Here is a 24,288-nt window from a genome sequence, read left to right as displayed (position 1 = left end):
TTTATCAACTTTCTACAGTTCAAATTGCAAGTCAATTCGTCATGCGCCTTTTTTGTTAATCTACACACAAATACACACACACAAAGATTGCATAGTCATGACAGTATGTAGGCCTATTCAGCCGGCTGTCTGGCTGAGCTTTGCATGCATGAAACCAATGCAGCTGGCTGTGCGCTTTGCGCTGGCAGACTATTCAGACTCAGGGAGCTGCGATGCGAAATGTTACTGCTAAGAAATCTTCCCCAGAACTTTGAAAATCTACGTCAAAGTCACATTTTACACCAATGAAATGCCCTTCTACAGTCCATATTACTGAAACCTGATAATTTGCAAGCATTAAAAGGAGGAATTATGACCTCTCTTTTGACTCAAAAAGACCGATTTCCAAATGCATTAATACACATAGGTGAGTACATCACAGTCCCACATGTGCATTTGTATGTATGTTGATATTTGGTTTATTTTCGAAGCTGTCTCGAATAGGCAGCTTCTTTCTTTCTTGTTTATAAATGACTTCTTAAACCACTCTTAAGGAAGTAAATACTTTGGGAAGGCATTTTATTGATATGAAATGTGAATTTTTTCCATCATTTTGTCAAATATAGGGAAGGAATTTTCTCACTGTTTTTTCCAGATAACTTGCCGTTTTCTTATTTTTTTGTCATTTTTTTTACAGTGATTAAAACACTTATACCCAATCCCATTGAATATGCCTGATTAAAGAACATGTTTCTACTGAATGATAATGATAATTTTCCCCATTTTTTCTGATAATTTGTCTTATTCATTTTTCTTACATTTTCTTTTGTTTTTTTTTCTCAAATTTTTTTCCTGTTCTTTGTTTTTTCTTATTTTTTTATTTGTCTTATTTCACTTATTCATTTTTACAATTTTTGGGGTTTTTTTCAATATACTATTCCAAAAATTATTTTTGTTTATTACCCCCTTTTATACTTTGTTCTAATTCTGCACCATATTTTCTGTGATCTTCTCCTGCTATAATATGCTGGAAAAGAGAAAATAAACTGGATTTGGGGCCTGCATAATCTAGGTTTTACGATCAAAAAGGAAGGAAAAATCACTGTTTTGTAAATCAATCTGAGTTTGCTATATGCACTATTTATTTACTTTACCATTATGAGTGTGTGTCTATACGGAGATTAAAAGTCCACACAACCTGGGAATACAATTCTTTTATTCTCTTTCAATCATTTCATATTCACAATGATAGAACTATTATATATTACCACAAAATAAGCAAAGTAAAATAACAGCAAGTATGATTTACATACAAGATGTACAAAGAATAGTGGTACGTGGTAGTGACTGCAGAATATTTCAGTTTGTTTTATTCATTTTTAATTAATGTTTTTCTTTATATTTTTTCGGGCCACCAAACTTTACTAATGGGCCACCAAAAAAATTATTTGAAGGTTTTGGTGGCCCGAATGGGCCACCACCAAAAAAAGTTAATGTGGAGCCTTGCATACATCACAAAACATTACAAGACGAAATAAATATTGAAAATAATAAACAAAAGTAACATTTGATCACACTTACTGAAAATTACAAAATAACAAAAGACTAATGTTACAAAACATCGTTTAATACGTGTACATACTTGGAAAAGAAAAAAAGTAAGGGACCGCATCCATATTGTATTGGCAGCGTGCACCCCGCGAGCACACCCCCGCTGCGGTAATTAGTGAGCAGGATGTATCTCCCCGCTAGACGCAGCTAGCGGCGGCGCGCTGCTCAGATTAAAGCAGATTAACAGCCCCATTAATCCTAGATTTTATCATTGCAGCTTCTCGCCGCTTCTCGCAGCTTGCACGCGGCCAACTTGCAGGCGAATACTCGTACTCAAAATGATGTGCTTTCTAAATCCGTTGGTGAAATGTGCGCGACCGATGAGGCGATTTTCTTGTCTGCCCGACACGAAATGAAGGTATTAAAGTATGAAATATTGAGCTAAAAAGTGTCTTAGATTTTTAGCAAAATAATTCTTATACATTTCGAGGTGGAAAGATTCATATTGATATTAGTTTTATATTATTTCCGTTGCGTAATAATGATCTATTTCTTCCAACAAAGTACGATCATCACTTATTCTTAATCCGACCCCGACATAAAATATGACATAGTAACTTCTAGCAATGTAAGATCATCGCTTGCGTGTTTGTTTAGGTCCGTTCCGGCACGAAATGAAAGTATAAAATAATGAAATATTGAGCTAAAAATGTCTTAAGAGGTTTTAAAAATATTTCTGGTACGTTTCAATGTGGAAAGATTTGTATTCATGTAACTAAACTTTAAGAAATAATTATGTATTTCTTAGAACAATGTACGATAATCGCTTGTTTTTGAATTCGACCAGACAATCAATAATACAAGATATGGAATATTAATAGATAAATTGGTCGTAAATACTTTTAAATAGTTTGAAGCCGGAATGAATCTAATTACCCTTCGTATAGTAATCTACGGTATTTTCCCAAATGTATGATTATCGCTTGCCTGTTTGTTTCCGCTCCGGCACGAAATGAACGGGGGAAACTAAGGAAATATTGAGCTAAAAAGTGTTTTTAATGGTTATAAAGATATTTCTGGTACGTTTAAGGTGGAAAGATTCTTATTCATATAATCAAACTTGCGAAATAATTATGCATTTCTTTGAACAATGTCCGATGATCGCTTGTTCTTGAATTCGACCAGACATTTAATAAAACAAAATATATGGAATATAAATGGGTCGTAGATTATTCAAAATATAGGCCTACTTTTAAATAGTTTTAGGTCCGTTCCGGCACGAAATGAAAGTATAAAAGAATGAAATATTGAGCTAAAAAGTGTCTTAAGAGGTTTTAAAAATATTTCTGGTACGTTTCAATGTGGAAAGATTTGTATTCATGTATCTAACTTTACGAAATAATCATGTATTTCTTTGAACAATGTACGATAATCGTCGCAATTCGAACAGATATGTAATAAAACAAAATGTATGGAATATTAATAGATTACACGGATCCTAGATTATTCGAAATATACTTTTAAAATGGTTTTAAGGCGGAAGGAATCTAATTACCTTTAGTAATAATCTACGATATTTTCCAACAATGTACGATTATCGCTTGCGTGTTTGTTTCCGCTCTGGCACGAAATGAACCGAGAAATGAAGGTATAAAAAATGACATATTGGGCTAAAAAGTGTCTTAAATGGTTTTGAAAATATTTCTGGTACGTTTCTAGGTGGAAAGATTCGTGTTCATATAATAAAACTTGCGAAATAATTACGTATTTCTTTGAACAATGTACGATAATCGCTTGTTCTTGAATTCGACCAGAAAACAAAATATATGGAACATTGACAGATAAAATGTGTCCTAGATTATTCGAAAATAGTTTTAAGGCGGAAATAAAATAACCTTTCTTTTCTTCGAACAATGTACGATGATAGCTTGTTCTTGAATCCGACCCGACATGAAATGACGCAAAATATTTGGCATGTCAATAGATAAAATAGGCCGTAGATTTCTAAATAGTTATGAGGCGGAAAGCATCTGACTGCCTTTCGCAATAATCTACGGTATTTTCAAACAATGTACGATTATCGCTTGTGTTTATTTCTGCTCCGACACGAAATAAAGGCATAAATGTACGAAATATTGAGCCAAAAACTGTCTAATAAATGATTTTATAAATACTTCTAGTACGTTTCAAGGTGGAAGAATTCATATATATCTAATTAACCCTGCTTAAAAATGAACTATTTCTTCCACCAATGCACGACAATCGCTTGTTCCTGTTTTAGAATGATACAATTCACCTTGCCATTAATTTGATGGTTCAAATTACAAAATTTGTGATTTTATGCCATAATATTTGATGCAAAAGTATTCAAGTAATTTCATTTCATTTTATATAATCATTGGATTATTTTGTCGCAGCAGGTGAGTGTAATGGTGCTTCTTCGCAATTCATTATGTTTCCATACTCGTGCAATGTATACACAATTAATCAATTTAGAAGCCCATTGTAACGAGTAGTCTGAAAAAACGCTCAAGCGCAATGAAAAGAGCAGGATCTTTCGCAGAATAGTTATGTCCGCTACGCCCATGACCCTTCAATGATAATTAATCAATATAATCTACGTCGGATACTTTCTTTGAAAAGAACTTGCCGCGCATTATATTGTGAAAGCAAATGGCCGCTTTGATCTTTAATGACTTAAACAGCACAATTGTTAGGTATTTAATCAGTTAATCTTAAAAGAGGATAAGAAAGAACATCCTGTGGAGTCTACTTTTTTGCCCTCTTATAATATTTTAATGCTTTTAAAAGTCATCCAACACTAGAATCTTTTGAAAAATTGTTCGGCGATTTCATGTAAACGGGGGGGGGGGGGGGGGGGTCGAAAATTATTAGACCTATAAAATCCTGGGCACGTTGAAACCAACAAAGTATGTATAGCCCTTTGGTATAATTATGTACATATATATTTTTAGGGCGGTAATGTCAATAGGCATCTAAAAAGAATACCTTGTTAGAAGGCGGGATTATTAGAACTTTGATTATAACTTACCTTTTGTATCGGCGTGGGGATACAAAATCTTTGCAAATTGTTAACATAATTAAAAGAAAGATAAACTTAAAAATCGGGGGGGGGGGTATACAACCAAGTCCATACTAGTGAGGGCACTCATAGATTTACCCGGGGCCACAATGCCTAGCTGCCCTATCAGCTACTTTAAAAGATATGCCTCATTATATTGCTATATAACTAGATCAGATTTCATTTGGCCTATGTAAATGGTGCAAGCACGAAAACACGACACGACACGAAGCGCGCTTGAATTTTCTATAAGGCATATCTTCAACAATTTTTTTCTGACAGAACATGGGTTCGTCCATATACGGGAATATCAGTTATTTAAATCGTTTACACTCGCATTAAATTTAAAATCATGCGTGATCGATCCTGCATTAATTTGAGATGTTTGTAACTCTATTTCATTTGCCTTTCCGATATTGCCGGGAAAGTGTCATTTACGTTCTCAGAGAACATGAATTCAGTCCTGAAGATATATGAAATTTATCTTAAATTGTTTGCACCTCAAAACAATCGCTCTTACATCAACACATGATCAATCGGAAATGATGGCGAAAATCAAAGAACGACAGAGATATTCCATGCATCCAACAATGGAATCGGTTCGCGAAATATACGCAGTAGCACCCATTCATCATGTTCATAATAAAATATAGAGGGTGAAGAGTTTCCTCATTTGAATAAACACATGCGGCACTAAAAAAAGGATTGTCACATGTATCAGTTCCCATTATGTGTGTAATGGCCCTAGCCTATTTATTCACAAAATGTTGCTAAACTAAAAAATAGGCCTCAAATGATTGGATTTATCAAATACTGCAGTATGGAAATTACAATGAGTATCATACAGTTTCACTTTTTTTTTCAAAACTTTGATGTTTTGTATGGGGATGTCATCTGGATCCCAAGCGTTTTCTTTTTCTTCATTCAATGTTTTTTTTAATAAGAAAAAAAACTATGGACTACTAAACCGCACATCCGGGTTTTTTTTATTATTGTTCCTGCTCGAAATGATATAGAGCGATCAAAAGACGGCGTTTGTAATTTGCATTCGACCCTTAACGCCCCCGCAATCCCCCTTCCCCCTCTGCGTGTGGTCTTTAGCGTCACTAGGGAATTGTTAACGCACTATAGAAAACCGGTGGATGAAAGGCTGATCGGATTTAATCCCGTGCCTAGAAAGACAGTATTGAAGATTATTGATACTAAAAAGCACTGATTTTTATACCGAGACTTAAACCTCGGTCACATTTGATGTACGGCAGCCGTAAGGCGAATTAAAACAGCCGTTTATTCGTTTGTTTTATATACAAACCACCTATATGCAGCTGGTTCAAAAATGTTAAAACGGCTGTTTCCGACTCGCCGTACAGCCGCCATAGAGCAAATGTGACCGAGGTGACCGAGGTACAAATGGTAAAAAAAATTGACAAGCAAAAAAAAGTCTTCACATAGGAGAGGGGTCACTTATGGCTCGTCAGGGATCACTTTGGACTCGTCAGGGGGGGGGGCAGGGATACGTCACTTGCATGTGTTGTGACTCGTCAGGGGGGGGGGGCAGTCTGCCCCCCCTTATTAGGTACGCTAATGGTGCTGATCGTTGACTTTGGCCGGTTTATTAGGTCCGGTAAGAGGTAAAGGGTTGGAATAAAAATTTTAAACGTCTCAGATTAATTGAAAATCGTTCGAGACAGAAATTATTTTAAAAATTGTTTTGATTTGGAAATCATATTGAAATAATTTAATTTCCTTTGAGAATAAACACTCTCCTAAAAAGAAGTACAATTCACGTATCTTTTCAATTAAGTCAGAAATATAAGTCCTAAATACATTAGATAAATGGTCTCAACTCTCAGATCACAGCTCATGATCGATCGGAACGTATTTCAAAATTGTTTTGAGGTGGAAATTATATAGAATTTATTTCAGATACCATAAGCTCTTTTTCCTGAAATAAATATTATTCGGTTATCTTTCCAATAAAAGGGAAATACGTTGGAATAAAAGTACTCAACATCTTAGTCTTAGATTAATGCACGATCGTTCGAGACGTATTTTTGAAATTGTTTTGAAGTGGAAATTATATATCATGAAATCAATTAAAACCTTCCAATGTAAACTTTTATTCTCATGGAAGAAATACAATTCGCGTATTTTTCCAAAAAAGTCCAAAAGAAGCAGATTGCGTTTCCAATAATTTTCTAGAATCAAGAGTGCCTACAATATCAAAAATTCGGCATAAGTTAAACAAAAAACCCAACATAAATATACCCAAACAATTTATACGATGTCAGAAACAAAAATCGAAATGTCAAAAAATCAAAACAAAAATATCATAAAAGGAAGTATTTCAAACCAACATAAAAAGTAAGGCAGTATGTCTAACAAAAGAAAAAGAAGTAGACATTTTGTTGATTTGCGATTTAGCGTGTTTAATGATATGGCGTCATTATCATTCTCCAAAATTTAGTTTGCCGTTGATATCATGTTCGCACTAATTTAGTAAAATTCGGGCATCATATTCATATTGTGTCATTTTATCTGGCCTCTGTCAGAAAAAATAAATGTTCTAAGAATATTAATCTTCCCGTGGCAAAGATGAATAGGCCTACCCCTCTAGTTATACACTCTTGGCGGACATTATCCGGCGAGTTGGATGATATAGGCCTATTCATACCAAGATGTCTCAAACTATGGCCTTAATAGAGGTAAAAAAAACTATGCATGGGTACCATTCGTGCAACTGCTCGATCATTAATATTCTTTTTAAACGAACGGTTTGTCTTGCGCTTCTTGATTTTCATGCTCGGGAATTAATATTTTTGTCAGTGCCAAGAAGCAACGTTGACGTTCGGATAAAACGGGATAAAATAGGCGTGTAATCCATCTGTATCCGGTCCCAAAATCATACGTTAAAAAAGGTCATTAATTCAACTTATTTTTCATGTGTGAATCTTCCGTGTCAATCTCAACTCGAAAGCTGCAACATTTTCGAAATCGGCAGTATTTCTATTGATGGCGTTAATTTTCAGTTCAGTTCGTTGACAACGGAAACTATTGAGAACCATCGACTTATCGAGCTAGATCGAGAATTTTTGTCATATTTATAATTATGCGCACGTGTTGATCTGTAGTACTCGGTCGCCATGCATGCGACACGATGCAGCCGAGCATATTCTATCGCTAGCTAGCTGTAATCATTTCCAATAGAACGTGCTTGCATGAAATGCTTCGATACGGACATAAAAGAGGAACGCCTTTCATTATCATGCTTTTAAATATAATAATTTGAAGTCGAGTAACACGACAAGTGGAACTAGTACAGGCACCACGACGTACATGTTTACTCTTCATTCCGGGTCTTCATTCCAGAGCGAGTCGCGGAATTGAAGGCTAGCCGTGGCCGGCGCGGGGTGAGATTGCCTTTGCGAATTTTGATAGAAATGGGGGGCAGCGACAGCGCTTGAGATTTCTACAGCGCAGCTAGCGGCAGCTAGCTGCCGCTAGATGCAGCGAGCTGAGGATTAAATCTATAATCAAATGTATCATAAAGTATGGCAGCGAGCGGCAGCAGGCACAGGGGGAGCTGCGAGAGCGGATGTGAGTTCTATTGTGTTTTAATTATCGCAGCTAGCTGCCGCTGGCCGACGCTATTATCCCGTCTTAGAGTGTGCAAGCGTACGCTCGCGGGGTGCACGCTGCCAATGCAATATGGATGGGCTCCCTAATGATAATTTATGGTGTGCAGGCCTTTAGCTAATACATACGTTTTTAAAAAAAGTTAATTTGATGTTATTTCTTGTATTTTATTGTATTTCTTATTTGTCATTTTGGGCCTCAAATATAAGCACAGGATGCTTTTACAGAGGTCCTGGCTCATTCTTATTTATTTGTTTATTTTGTAACTTCTTGATTGTTTTAATTTGCCAAATGAATTGAATTGAATTGAATAAAAATGAAATGTATACGCATCCATTTGTTACTATAAATCAACCTATTCCCATTTCTGGATATGTATTGCCAAGGTATTCCTCTCTTGTGCAATCTTATATTCCTCTTCCCTATATTTCCTACAATGTTTTATTATGATTCCAAACAGGTGACAAACAGCTTCCTGCATGCCTTGCAGAATAAATATCTTTTTTAACTATTAAAATAACTGTATTTAAACATTTTATCCTATTTGAACTTCCATCAATCCCTAACAAAGTGTCTTCCATGGAGAGATTCTCCCATTCTTTTAACCTTAATTTATGTCCAATATTTTTCCAAAGTGCTTGAAAATTCGGGCAACTTTTAATTAAGTGATCAAGAGTTTCAATTTCTTGGTAACAAAACGAACATTTGTTAGATGAAATATAATAATAATAAGTGGTATTTATACAGCGCCTTTTGCCTGAGGATACAAAGCGCTGCTAGTATTACCTTGGCTTTAGCTCGAGCTGCCATCACCAGCGCTCAGTGCATGTAAGGAATTAATCCTGCCGGGTACCCATTCACCTCACCTGGGTCGAGTGCAGCACATTGCGGATAAATTTCTTGCTGAAGGAAAACACGCCATGGTTAGGATTCGAACCCACGACCCTCTGTTTGAAAGGTGAGAGTCAGAACCACTAGACCACGAGGCGCCCGATAACATAACCTATTTATGAAGTTTATCATTTGTGTAAATAACCCCGTGCAGCTGTTTAAAGGTCAAGTCACCCCATGAAAATGTACTTTAATATAAACTTCAAAATTTGTTACTCTTAAACCTCCATTTTCATAGTTTTGAAACATTGCGTTTCTTTTTGTTTTAACTTGTCCATTCCAAATGAATTCGAATATGATTCTTTCTATTTCCACATAAACCCATTTCGGGACCACAATCAAAGATGAGACATAAATCAGTTTTGAAAGTGCATAAGTTTTTAGAAGATGAATTTTGCATAATATGGTCAAATCTCTTTGCTTCCACAAACTCATTAACTTTTTTATTTTGCTAAATATTTTTTTGTAGTTCATTTCTTCTTTGACCTTCATATCCATGGTAAAATATATCCCCCATATCTTCACTTCTTTAACCATATTCCATCCTTTTGGGACAGAGTCCTGGTTTTCACTGGTTCCTAATCTCATTCAATTTCTATTATCCTTGTTTAATATGAGACCACTTAAATCATAAACATCAGAAAGTAATTCAAGTCGTTCTAAGGACCGTTCATCTCGCACAAAAATCGATACATCATCAGCATACAGCACTTATTTAGCCTTATTCTGAGCTAATAAAATACCCCTAACCCCTGTACCATTTCTTATAACATTTGCAAGTAATTCAATAGATAATATAAAAATGTAAGGCAAGAGGGGATCTCCCTGTCTTACTCCCCTCTATATATCAAAATAACCAGTTGTGAAGCCACCATTCTTAACACAACTAGCTCCACTATAAGTTTTGATCCATGCACTAGTTGTCTAAAAGATACACCAAATCCAAACATTTCTAATACCTTTTGTATAAACTTATGCGATACAGAGTCAAATGCTTTTTCAAAATCCACCGCTGATAAATAGCCTTTTATTCAAAGCCTGAAACAAAATATCAATAAGACAAACTGTTTTGCCTATATTTTGATTAGTAATGTATCCATAAACCTGGTCAACCTGTATAATTTTGGGGAGAACCTCTTTAATTCTTTCAGCAAGAACTTTAGTGAGAATCTTATAATCGGTGTTTAATAATGTAATAGGTTTATGCTTTTTGTCTCACCTGCGAAGCAAAGTGAGACTATAGGCGCCGCTTTTCCGACGGCGGCGGCGGCGTCAACATCAAATCTTAACCTGAGGTTAAGTTTTTGAAATGACGTCATAACTTAGAAAGTATATGGACCTAGTTAATAAAACTTGGCCATAAGGTTAATGAAGTATTACTGAACATCCTATTAGAGTTTCATGTCACATGACCAAGGTCAAAGGTCATTTAGGGTCAATGAACTTAGACCATGTTGGAGGAATCAACATCGAAATCTTAACCTGAGGTTAAGTTTTTGAAATGTCATCATAACTTAGAAAATATATGAACCTAGTTCATGAAACTTGGACATAAGGTTAATCAAGTATCATTAAACATCCTGCATGAGTTTTATGTCACATGACTAAGGTCAAAGGTCATTTAGGGTCGATGAACTTTTGCTGAATTGGGGGTATTTGTTGAATTACCATCATAACTTTGAAAGTTTATTGGTCTAGTTTGTTAAACTTGGACATTAGAGTAATCAAGTATCACTGGACATCCTGTGCGCATTTCAGGTCACATGACCAAGGTCAAAGGTCAATGAACGTTGGCCGAATTGGGTGTATCTGTTGAATTACCATCATAACTTTGAAAGTTTATGGATCTGATTCATGAAACTTGGACATAAGAGTAATCAAGTATCACTGAACATCCTGTGCGAGTTTCAGGTCACATGATCAAGGTCAAAGGTCATGTAAGGTCAATGAACTTTGGCCATGTTGGGTTTTTTTTGTTGAATAACCATCCTATCTCTAAGTTTATTGGTCTAGTTCATAAAACATGGACATAAGAGTAACCATGTATCACTGAACATCTTGTGCAAGTTAGAGTTTTCAAAGTCAGCACTGCTGCTATGTTGAACTGCGTGATGCAGGTGAGACAACCAGAGGCATTCCACTTGTTTGTTGAAATGTATTCTTTTCAAGTGTCCCCAGGGCAACAGCCAAGCTGGGGCAACCAGGTAGCCTTATGAGTAGAGCTCAACTCTGGCAAACAGGAAAACACTAGCTTGGCCTGGCACATGCACATTTAGGGAGCGTGAATGAAACAAATTAAAAGGGCAATTAATGCATTTTCTTGGAAAAAATATAATTTCAATTGACCCCAAAGGATAACCTGATGGCCTATTTGGGGAAACCAGGTAGCCTAACAAGTAGAGCTCGACTCAGGCAACCAGAAAAATACCAGCTAATAATTAACAATAATTATTATTCATTTGGGCCATTATTGTATTATACAAGAATGATGTGGCAATACATCAAAACTTAGACGAAGTATTTATTTCACAAGTGTTTGTAATTTTGCAATATGTTTTTAAAATGACAATTGAGTATTAGGTTTTCAGTGTGTTATATTTTTATGTAATTTCCTCGTGTGATTTTCCAAGGTGCAAGATGGTTTCATGCAAATTAAAGATATACAGAAAAGATAAAAGAAGAGTAGTCTTTTCCCTTTTTTCTGATTTAGACGAAATAATCATGACGGTGATCAAGATGACTTTGGTGGTGATGATGATGATGATGATGGTGCTGCTGATGGTGACAAGTGTGGTGGTGGTCATACATGTAATGGTGATGATAATGAGGTTGATGATGACAAAAAAGATGATAGCAATGGTGATGTTAGTGTTGATGGTAATGTTGATGAGTAATGATAGTAATGATCATGCCCCTTTCATCTCCACTCTTATCTATATGTATCTCTCTAATCATCTCCATCCTCAGTTCCCCTCCATCCCTCGTCTAAATCACCCTCATCACCTCCATTCCTCCCATTATCTCCATCACCCTTATCGACTCTATTCCTCTCATTTCCATCCCTCTCAACATCTCCATTTTTCTCATATCTCCATCTCAGGAAAATGCATATACACAAGATAGAATTCAACAGTCAAAATACTGGTTTTGAAATATGATATCCCTCTGTGAAGTAGGTTTTATTATTTGCCATATGAAGTTGAATAATTACTGTACATAGTAAACACTGTATACTTAACCAAATTTGCATTCCTAAAAGTGAAACTGAAAGTTTCATGCACATTTTCAGTGGATATAAAAGTTTTTAGTAAAACTAAATTTTCAAAAATTCCAGGGGGGGCAACTGCTGCGTAGAGCCATGCTTTTGAACATTTTGGGGGCTGGGATTTTATCATCCCAAGATGGCCCCCATGTATATTTTCCCTTAATACATTTTTGGGGCCGGGGCAAAAAACGCCCAACCCCCCCCCCCCCCCTGCAGCGCCTGTGCATGTGTACTACACATGCAATTTTAGCCTGAATGATGAATCAAACATCTACAAGTCAAGAAATTGAAGCCTATTACCACTTAAAACCAAGCTACACACCATGGGAAATAACTATACCATTACAAAATATTTATTTAAAAAAGTAGAAGGGCAGATCCTACGATGTTATCTCCATTCTTCAAGATCCTCTATTCTTCTTATGATATATAATTGCATTGATTCAATTATATCTAATGATATTGATTATATTGATTTAATTTGACATGTATGTTAATTTATATTTAGATTACTTTCAAATATGTATTTTTTTTCTTCCAATATTGAATTTTGTTCATGCTATTGTTTATTTAAATTGAATCAATCTATCTTGTACTTATTTGTATCATTTTGAAGAATGAAAATAAATTTGAATTGAATTGAATTGAATTGATGTAAAGCTTCATCTAATTTTGTTTGAAGGAGAGCAGCAATAGACATTCTTCTTTGATCGATGAACAGGCTTAGTCCTACAACATCGTTGGAGTAAACTAAACTCAGCCAAGCTCGGCTCTTTGACTATACATGCACACTTCCATTGGGGATATCTTCAGGTCTGAAGCGCCCGGGCAGCTACGGGGGGCTACTAATATTGTGATGAAAAGCACCAAATCTTTAAACCGTTTCGCTACTCATGATCAGAGAGAAAGGTGACAAACCTCAACAAATTGGGCATCTACACTGAGTTTTACTCTTTCTATGAAGAAATTGAGTTATGGGAATACAAGAGAGTCTATCTTCTGCTACAAAAGTGAAGAAAATAAATTATGATCACAAAATTAAGTCAGTTGTTGAGCGGGGTCCCGGGGCCGAGTCAATCAACAATACACTACAGTACAGCAGCTAATACATCGTACGCACTAGCTGTACCTGGGAATCGCAAGATACTAGAAGCGCATAAAATCACATTTTTTTTTTCAATTTTTTATATTTCAACGAAAAAAAGTCGTAGTAATTGAACAATCAGACCGTATGGCCACTTATGCCAGTGCTAGCTGTAGAATGTAAGTTTTCAATGAAACTGAGCATGCTCAGTACACGCTAAAAAGGGGAAATTCCTGGGTTTGAGGTAAAACCCACGGTTTAAACCATGGTTTCATATGAGTCCACTGTTGAAACCATGGTTTCGTTTGAGACCACTGTTGAAACCGTGGGTTTTAGAAACCATCGTTTGTGAATCACAAGTTTTAGAAACCATCATTTTTGAAAAACCATGGTTTCAAACAAAACCACCTTTGTAAATTCGGGCCTAAGAGTCTAGACTCTCGCGTAAAGTAGATCTAGATTATAGATCTAACTTATTAAACTTGGTAATGGTGGCTGGGCAATAAAACTCATTTGAGTCAACATAATCAAAGCTGCTTGTAATGTCCACACCTCATCTTTCTGCATATGCTTCAGTAGGTAGGCTGAGCCATTAAAGTAAAGGCTATAGATATAGAGCTTAGAGTTAAAGTAGAAATATATTGAAAATCGTAAAACTGGAGAATCATATATCACAATAAAGGAGAAAATAAGGAGAACACGATGGTGTACATCATTTATCATGGAGACGGATGAAACTCAGTTAATTGATAGTTTAAAGTTCTCTCTCTGAATGCTTCAAACACGCAGAATTACGTCCGCGAAATTGGGGATTTTTTATGACGTCACTGTCTGTACGAGAGGCGTGATTGGCTCTCCCACGTGAAGCTCCACTTGCATGCAAAACCTGTTGCAAGGGTACATTTTCTCCACATTGTCACTGAATACTTCAATCCCGAAATGATCGAAAGAAAACCCAGAATTTTATCTAGATTTGGATTTTCAAATTGATGATTTTGAGATGAAGAGAATGATGATGAAGTGAAACAACACAGTGACGTAGTTGGAGGTAAATTGGGGGAATTACGCCGATGATGATGATGAAAATTCAACTTGCAACACAATCACAAGTAAAGTCATGTACATACCTATTCGCTACCAATTCATGCTGCTGGAAGTGCTAGCTACACCGCGCGGGCCAAATTGAATTCATGCTGAACATGAATAACCACATCCAGTCTATCATAAGAAGGAAAATTATATAACTGTACTTACAAACAAGTGAATAATCCGAACCTGAAGGCAAATCAACTCAACGAATAGTACCAGACGATATGGCATATGCACTGCCGATAAACTTCATCGGCTAGGCTGGATAGATTGTCACTCGTTCTGTTAGATGTAACTTTTATCTCATTAATTTGACAAAATTACGAAACTCGGGGAATTATTATTTATATAAAAAAATAGTAACATCTCTTATCATTTTTTGAATTACGATAAAACCTGTTTTGAAGGAAAACGTTGAGGTAAATTAAAATTAGATGTAAAAGATCATCCCATCATGCGTAGCATTATGTGATCGTAAACAAACCATCACAACAACACATGCCGTATTGTTTGCTCGCCTTGGCTGAGACTGAGAGAATAGATCTATGCACGTTTTGCACAGCTCTCAATCAGCAAGGAAGGAATACGTGCATGTTTGCGATGGTTTGTTTGCAATGACATACAAGCTACGCATGTTGGGGGGTTGGGATTTAAAAGTAATTTTAGTTTATCTCAACGTTTTCCTTCAAAAGAGGTTTTATCGTAATACAAAAAATAATAAGAGATGTTAATATATTTTTATATATATAAATAATTCCCCGAGTTTCGTAATTTTGTCAAATTAATGAGTTACAAATTACATCTAACAGAACGAGTGACAATCTATCCCAGCCACATGAAGTTTATCGTCGGTGCATATCGTCTGCTGCTATTCGTTGAGTTGATTTGCTTTCAGGTTAATTCGGATTATTCACTTGTTTGTAAGTACAGTTATATCATTATTTTCTTCTTATGATAGACTCTCTCTGGATGTGGTTATTCATTTTCATGGATTTAATTTGGCCCGCGCGGTGTAGCTACCACTTGTAGCAGCAGCTGCATGAGTTGGTAGCGAATCGGCATGTACATGACTTTACTTGTGATCGTCAGGCAAGTTGAATTTTCATCATAATAATCGGCATTGTTCCCCCATTATTTACCTCCAACTACGTCACTGTGTTGTTCACTTCATCATCATTCTCTTCATCTTTAAAATCAACAATTTGAAAATCCAAATCTAGATAAAATTCTGGATTTTCTTTCATTTCGTGATAGAAGTATTCAGTGACAGTGTGGAGAAAACGTACCCACGCAACAGGTTTTGCATGCAAGTGGAGCTTCACGTGGGAGAGCCATCACGCCTCTCGTACAGACAGTGACGTCATCAAATTCCAGTCAATTCAGAGACCGATGCGAGGCATATTTCGGAGGGGCATTTTAGCGTTTTTTAATCGGCGATTTTCACCTTTTTGTATTATTTTCGGTATTTTTGAATGACCCACTGATGATCCCCACATCATTACCTTTCCATTGATATATAATAAGACCACATTCATAATCAATATATTTCTCCTTTAAACGTAGATTCAACAAGATATCAGTGGTGGTGCATGTGCATACACTTCAAATTCTATATCTAAAATGGACGTCCATCAGAGAAAATATAAAACCTGTGCCATTTTGCCAAAGAAAATGAGATGGGCTCAGTAACAAGCATCAGGATAGCTGGCAAAAAACATGAAATATCTGCACAAATGATGAATGAATTGATCATACCTGAAATTTATGATTATTGATTTGATATTTTAAGATGCATATTTATTCAATAGATGTGACATTGAAATAGAATTGTGATACTTTAATGGAATATCATAGAATATGTACACCATAATGAATAATGGAAATCTATACAATTGTACACACATGAGCATACCTGCTGTTATTCATTATAAAAATGCCATGGATGAAGTTTGTCTTGCATTAAAATAAATAGTGTGAATTTAAAGATAAAATTATTAGACCTCTGTCCATGGTTTATTCCCCCCCCCCCTTCTTTTTGATCCCTGTTTTTATTTTGCTAATTATGCATGTTGTCAAATATAGTCTGAAGTCAAATTTATATAGATTATAGATAAACATAGTTTGTTTTGGAAGGGTTCAAAGCCAGACAAACCCACTGCATATATATATATATATATATATATATTCACATGTCTTTTAAATCCTCAGCCATTCCAATATATGTATGTGGATAGTTTAGTGGTGTGTATGGGGTTTTTGGCTTTCCATATACAATGCATAAAAAACTATACACTTTTGAAATGGCTGCCAAATAAAAAATATATTACTTTGGGGAGAAAGACTTATGGAAAGCCAATAAAGTTAACCTTCAAATGACACCCAAAAGTTGGAAAACTATTCATGCTTGAGCAAGCACTGCCCACTGAAACAAAGGGTAAGGGCCGGAATTAGCCTTCCAATTTCTTTCAGGTTTTTTTTTTTTTGGGGGGGGAACTTGCAAGGTTGAGGGTTTTGTGATGAATTAATGATTGTGATCAGTTTATTGTTTGAGAAGATTTAATGCATAATTAAATGCAAGGGTGTTATAAATTGCAATTTTGTGCAGCATTTTGACTTTATCATGTGGATCTCAGCTATGTGAGAGTCAGGAGATTAGGGGTAAAGTAAGACTTAAGAAGGTGAAGTACATTGATGGAATAAAGGTCAACAGAACATTTTGCAACCCTTCCTTCCTCCTGAGAGACTAAGCTCAGCCAGGCTGGGCAAGGAATTAACCTTAGTACAGTTTTTTATTGGGTCAGTCCTTTTGCAACTTGTAATGTTAAAATGCTGAATTAATGTATGAGATAAGTTTTGGTTTCTAAGACAAATTTCATGAATTACTAAATTGAAATTCATTGTATGAATTAAAAGGAATTGTAATTTTAGTGTAGCACATTAAACTTGTGGACCTCAGAAGTGTGTTTGTGAGTCAGGAGTAATGTTATGGTACTCATTACAAGCAAAAGGGTGAGATATGTAAGACTTGGTTGAAAGGGCAGTCCTCTTCTTGTGTCAAATATGTACCCCCTCCACCTCTATTTCCCAGGCTCACTCTCTCACTCACTTCCTGGATTGTAGCCTATTCAGAACTTAACTGCCAAGTGACCAGTGCAGTCAGACTGCAGGTTCCAAGAAAGTGGCTTCTTTCATCCAAGTGATATTCATGACTTGAGATGTTTTGCATATTTAATGAGCTTGATGCGGACCAAAACACCTCTTTTCATTCGATCATTGCTGCTGTAATTGTGCATCGAATATCATGAATCAGGTACAATTTTAAAGAAGAAGAATCATTCTTTCAGGTCATGTGTTTGGATTTATTCAAAGATTTTGTAATTTAGGTGAAAATTTTGATCTAAAATATGGTACAAAATAATTTTTTTCACCTGACAAAAGCTGCTATTTTCACACTTTATCTTTGTTTGAGCCCTAATGATTTTTATATCATGATAAAGCTGAATATGTATGCTTTGAAATGATATAGGTTTCAAAATAAGAATTGGTTTAATCGGGTCAAGTTCACACTTTTCATTTGCAAAGTACATAAAGCAGTTTAAAAACAAGAATACTGCACTCTGATTGGTCAAAGAGACCACACAATGGCAAATTCCAACGGTCCCAGTGCCTGGGTTCGTGGGAAGGTCACAGTTCACAGTGGTAATCTCCTCAAATACCCCATGCCTGTTCTGTGAACCTTATCCAGCCAATCAGAACTCTGGATTTCATGCAAGTACAAAATTTCAGAAATCTTGTCTTGTACCTTGGTGGGAATAGTGTGATCTTGACCCGATTAAAAGGTGCCGCATATCAAGAGTGGCATTGTGAGAAAGTACAGAAGTTCAGCTTTCTGGTGATATAGATATCATTGAGGCTCAAAATAAAAAGTTTTGCACAATTCGCAAAAGAAAAAAGAAGAAAATTCAGTTTTGAGGCACATTTTCAGGCCAGAAATTTGCTTAACAAAATATTGTATACATGTATATGAAAGAGTAACTTTTACTCTATCTGATGGTGCAATAATATTTCATTTAACTTAAGGTTAAAACAGGTAAATTCTTAGAGAAAGAAAATCTCATGAATCACAAGATTTTGCAAGGAGGAAGATTCAGCCACGAGATGATTTGGATGAATCTGGCCTTTTTGCTCATTAGCATAGGGACTGATGGTCATTTTTTTTTATTGAATGATTACCAAGAAATTGACAAAATGATGATTATGAAATAATTTATTAAAACGAACATGAATGTTTGATTGATCACATTACACATTGAATGAGTTGATTTATTGATAAATTGTTGATTAAATGATTGATAGGAAAAAGTTGATGCCCCAATTAAGAATTTATCATTAAATCAATCTTCTACTCTTGACTGCATGTGTACATGACAATAGCAATCAGTCTCTCAACAGGACGGGAGAGAGGGGGCTAAATGTTCTGTTGACCCTTATTCCATCAACCTTTTTCTCCCACTTGAGTCCTTTCTCACCCCCTATTTTCCTGACTCCCCTGAACACATTGCTGAGATACACATGATAAAATTCAAATGCTGCTAAAAGAGTGAAATTTGTGTTCACTCATGCATTAAAGTCCAATTTACTTATTATGAAATTTGCTTCAACAACCAAATCTGGTCACGTTTGGTCATTAATTTATCACAATGCCCTTAACTTTGCATGTTCCAAAGAATTTGGCTCTCTAAAACTGACATATCTTTTCACCCAAAGTGACATATTTTTTTTTATTTGGCAGCCATTTCAATAGTGAAAATTTTTTTCGATGCACCGTTGTACCGATCTGCAAATGTTTACAAAAATGACCTCTGTGGAACAAATTCTCATGATGTGCATTTTCACAGTAACTGACATTACACGACACAACTTTACACACTTTTCATTGTGTGTATGATTATCTCTAAAACAAAAAATGAAAATTTTGGAGCTTAAACTTGTTTGCTGAAATGTTAACCCTCTGTAGGTCAAATTATGCAGTCTCTTTGCCAAAACGATATATGCAGTTGAACCGCAGTTTAAAACTTGCATCAAAATAGGTGCTCATGAATTTGTGTGTTTTTAAAGTCTCGCTCGCCTATCTTGCTGCGAAATCTGTGAAAATTTCCACTTTTACAGTAATATATTGTAAAGACAATCCACGAAAGGTAGAAATTGTGTTTCTAATCATGGAAAAAGAAATTGAAAGAGACAAGTTAATCACATTTTGAAAATGACACATACTAGTATTTCAAATACTAGTATTAGTAGGCTTAGAATAGGAGCTTGACTACTACCAAAACAGCACCATGCAACTTCAGTGCGCACACATGTGCAATGCAGAGTCAGGATCCTGCTGGAACCTGCTAGCGTTTTTCCATGGCACAACGCTGAAGCGCATCTGAGAAGATAAAATCATCTTCCCGTAGGATCCTGCGCCACTGATGATAATTTGGACGGATTCCCTAAAGCCATAGCTCTTAGACCTAGCTGGCAACTTCAGTCTTGATTGAGGCTGATAAAAAAAAATTCTTTCATATCATGAAAGGGACCCCCCCCCCCCCCAGTCATAAATAAGTTTGTTATGAAAGATTTAATAACTTATTGGATTATCCATTGGTATAAAATGATTTAATATTGCTGCAAATTATCAGACTTTGTCATGGCATCAACCAACAGCCCCCCCTCGAAAAAAGATGACAGTACAATAATGAAAATTTCATGGCTTTTTTTTCTCCCTGTTTAATTCTTAGGAAACTTGTTAAGAATCAGAGGGTAAGATGTCTTAGTACACCCGGAAAGACCCTCCCTGGAGTCATGGTGGTGCTGCAAGTGCTGGGCTAAGTAAGTTCTTTTTAAGACTTCTAATACTTGGCCACCTTATCTTTACATAGGAATCCAAAATATATGTTATGTATTTGATGTGTTAAAGAAATTTCCAATATTGCTGGTAACATTCTCATTTCTGTATGGATATTGTTATTGTCTAGCTTCAATTTCTTTATGATCTTACAATGTTTTTCAGAGTTAATTTTAATATTATCAGCATCTTCTTTGGAATTGATGTGCATGTACCAAGGCATAGTCTTGACAGTGAGGATACCCTTGCAAATGGCGGTTATTTTTATTTTGTTGATATCAGATCAGATACAGCAGAACCAGTCATCATTAGGTGCCCAGCCTCGAGTAGTAGGTACCCCTACCACTGTCTATGGTCAATCTATGGTGAGCAGTCATGGGTTAGCAGGAGCTACAACATTATACTCTACTCCACAGCAAACCATGCAACAAAGACAAAACATTGCCATACAACAGGTAAGTCATTTAATTGTTCAGACATACAAGGTCCCAAGGAATTAAGTGAACACTCAACATTAACAACATTTTAATGTTGAAGATGAACTATGCTGGATATCAAAAAGTATCTGGCAATCATCGAGTGTAAAAAAAATGATAAAGAAAAGTATCTTAGTATTCCAATCGGTATTACTCAGAATGATAATAATGATGATAATATCATATGTTACCCAGTGTAGCAACTTCATTTCTAAAAACTGTTCTCCCAGCGGGCCCTGCTTAAAGGAGAATGAAACCTATGGAACGAGATAGATTGTATGAAACAGAAAAATTAAAGAAATGGATAAACGAAAATTTGCAGAAAAGCAGACAAATAATGAGAATGTTATGAGCATTTGAATATTGTGATCACTATTGCTATGGAGATCCCCCCCCCCCATTGGCAATGCGACAAAGATTGTGAACAACTCTCCCCATTACTTTAGTATATATTTCAATTAAACTTCCTCTTTATCATGTGTATTATCTAGATCATGTGTACTTTCTCTGGGAGGGCATGTAATACAGATTTTAAAGGAATACATAATAAATAATGATATAGGGTTTGTGTAGCGCACGTATCCACCTTGCTAGATGCTCAAGGCGTTCCTATATTACCCCGACTAAGCTAGTCTACCGATTCTGGTGCGCACAGCTTTTTTGAGGAATTGCTTCCTGCCGGTACCCATTTATCTCTCCTGGGTAGAGTGCAGCACAGTGTGGATAAATTTCTTGCTGAAAACACGCCATGGCTTTGATTCGAACCCACGACCCTCTGTTTGAAAGGTGAGAGTCAGAACCACTAGACCACGACAAGCCCACATCATGGATGAAGAGTTTGTATCATTGTTGGGGATTTTTTTTTTTTACCTGATTGCTAAGAAAGCATGAATGCTTGTAAGCAAGCAACCAGAGGAACGATGGCTTAAGGTCCTCTCCGAAGGATAAGGAAAAGCAAAAAAAGAGACAGTTTGGGGGTATTTTATAGTTCATCAAAGGGAAAGTTGTTCACATGTGACATCACACATTCTTGTCGCATTGCCAATAGGAGGATCTCCATGACATTAGTGATTGCACTATTCAAATGCACATTATTTTCTCATCATTTGTCTGATTTTTCTCAAACTTTCTTTGTTGTTAATTATTCTTTGATTTTTCTGTTTTGACGCAAGCTAATTTGTTCCAAAGGTTTCATTTCCCTTTTACATGATAATGTTGTTATCATTTTGCAAACAATTCCACATGTAAATGAATAAATGTCTGACTGGTGTTGGTTTATTGACTTTTTACAGGGTTGCAATTAATGTTCGTGCCATCCTTGTGTACAGCGTTGTTAATATATAGTGTACAAATAATTCCTGTATGCACTGTACATCTAGCGTGACAAAGATACAGTATTGGTAGCTTTTTTGTTTACATTGGATTCATGAGAATGTTTGTTAGGTATAACCCTTACTTACGAGCTATTTTTTGTGAGCTTAAATTTCTGGGTGGGGTAAGGGGGTGCTTTTTGCCCTCTGAGGTCTCGGCCATGGATCGTGACAGAAATTTGCTCAAAATTAGATGACATAATAAGTTGCACTACATTGAATATGATATGGAGAATGCTTATTTACACATAATTTCTACTTTTTGCTCTAATTCACTAAATGAAGTTCTGAGAAGGCTAATTTTTGGTAAAAATTATATATCATTCCTAACAGAAGTTTTTTGTAGTTTTTTTAACAATCCGAAGGAACATAACCAGTAAGTTTTTCAGGATGAAGTGATATTCTAAGCAAGCCCTGAAAATTTAAGTGGTGAAAATATGAGGCAATGAATTTCACATGAAGAAAATGAACTCTGTTTCTGTACGCTCGTAGATGTTGGTTAGATATGTAAAACATTTTGGATGTTATTGCGGAGTTAATTGCTCTGCTTTGCTTTCTTACCCTCCCCCCCTCCCTGATTCTCAACCTTCCATTCTCCTGTCCTAGCCCTATCCCCACCCCTGATTCTAAACCTTCCTTTCTCCTGTCTCCTTACCCTACCCCCACCCCTGATTCTCAACCTTCCATTCTCCTGTCTCCTAACCCTACCCCACCCCTGATTCTCAACCTTCCATTCTCCTGTCTCCTAACCCTACCCCCATCTCTGATTCTCAACCTTCCATTCTCCTGTCTCCTAACCCTACTCCCTCCCTGATTCTCAACCTTCCATTCTCCTGTCTCCTAACCCTACTCCCTCCCTGATTCTCAACCTTCCATTCTCCTGTCTCCTAACCCTACCCCCACCCCTGATTCTCAATCTTCCATTCTCCTGTCTCCTAACCCTACTCCCTCCCTGATTCTCAACCTTCTATTCTCCTGTCTCCTATCCCTACCCGCATCCTTGACCTAAAGCTTCGGTCTCTGTTTTGTTGGTTGTTCAGCTGAACTTCGTTGGCTTCACTCACCAAATCTAGCGCGATCTGTACAGGGGACTCAATGGCCATATGTTTATGTACTTAAGATCGGATCAAACGGGGAAGTGAATTTGTGCGACTGCCGAGGTAATTCACTGTTTTTGTTCCTTTCAGCTTCATTTTTCTCTGTTTTTTGGCAATTAATGCCAAGAGGGAATATAAATTTGCATTTTGGTCGCGTTAATTTTCAAAATTTTTATTCATTAAAGACAAAAATTGAAGAGCCCCAACAGGGGGATTTTGCATTGCAAGTCCCCTAATGGTGGCTGCACGATAGCGATCCGTCTGTGTACGAGCAGAAATTTAAAAAAATATGTTAAAAAACTCCTTGAAACAGACGGCTGCCAGCTGTTTACCCCCATCCCTGATTTTCAACCTTCCATTCTCCTGTCTCCTAACCCTACCCCATCCCTGATTCTCAACCTTCCATTCTCCTGTCACCTAACCCTACCAACCACTCATCCCTGACTTTCAACCTTCCACATTCAAATTCAAAAGTTTATTGCTATAAAATACTGACAGTAAAGGATTATCATCAAAACTAAGAATAAGATGAAAAAATGAATATAACGTACGCATAACATAGTTACAGCAAGGGATTTAAACAAAAAATACTAATCTTGAATAAAGTGTTAGATGCGAGATACATATTGATGCATAAATATACACACACATGCATGATATACCTAAACATAATACACCCATAACTTTACGAGTACATAAACATTGTTTTCTTTCAAGTATCCTCTTTCTATCCACGTACATGTAACTTATTCCAAAAACACACATTTTGCTGATATCCATGTCATTGCTACCTAATATCAATAGGACTTTGTTTTTTGTTAGCTTTTCTCATAAAATCTGGCAGCACCTTTAACTTGTTGAAGGTCAAGTCCACCCCA

At 36.2% G+C, this 24,288-nt stretch overlaps 1 protein-coding gene across 1 annotated transcript in view; it reads left to right on the top strand.

The window, feature by feature from the left end:
• Positions 1-24,288, top strand: part of LOC121405571 (cell division cycle and apoptosis regulator protein 1-like) — a 52,079-nt gene that overhangs the window by 10,139 nt on the left and 17,652 nt on the right. The window contains exons 2-3 of the mRNA XM_041596498.1: positions 20,361-20,451; positions 20,750-20,922. Coding sequence (XP_041452432.1) covers positions 20,830-20,922 — 93 coding nt within the window. The 5' untranslated portion in view covers positions 20,361-20,451; positions 20,750-20,829. The remainder of the gene's footprint in view (positions 1-20,360; positions 20,452-20,749; positions 20,923-24,288) is intronic.

Source organism: Lytechinus variegatus, chromosome 18, assembly GCF_018143015.1.
Source record: "Lytechinus variegatus isolate NC3 chromosome 18, Lvar_3.0, whole genome shotgun sequence".
In the NCBI taxonomy this organism is placed as follows: Eukaryota; Metazoa; Echinodermata; class Echinoidea; order Temnopleuroida; family Toxopneustidae; genus Lytechinus; species Lytechinus variegatus.
Note: the sequence above shows the minus strand (reverse complement) of the source record. Positions and strands in the feature narration are given on the sequence as shown.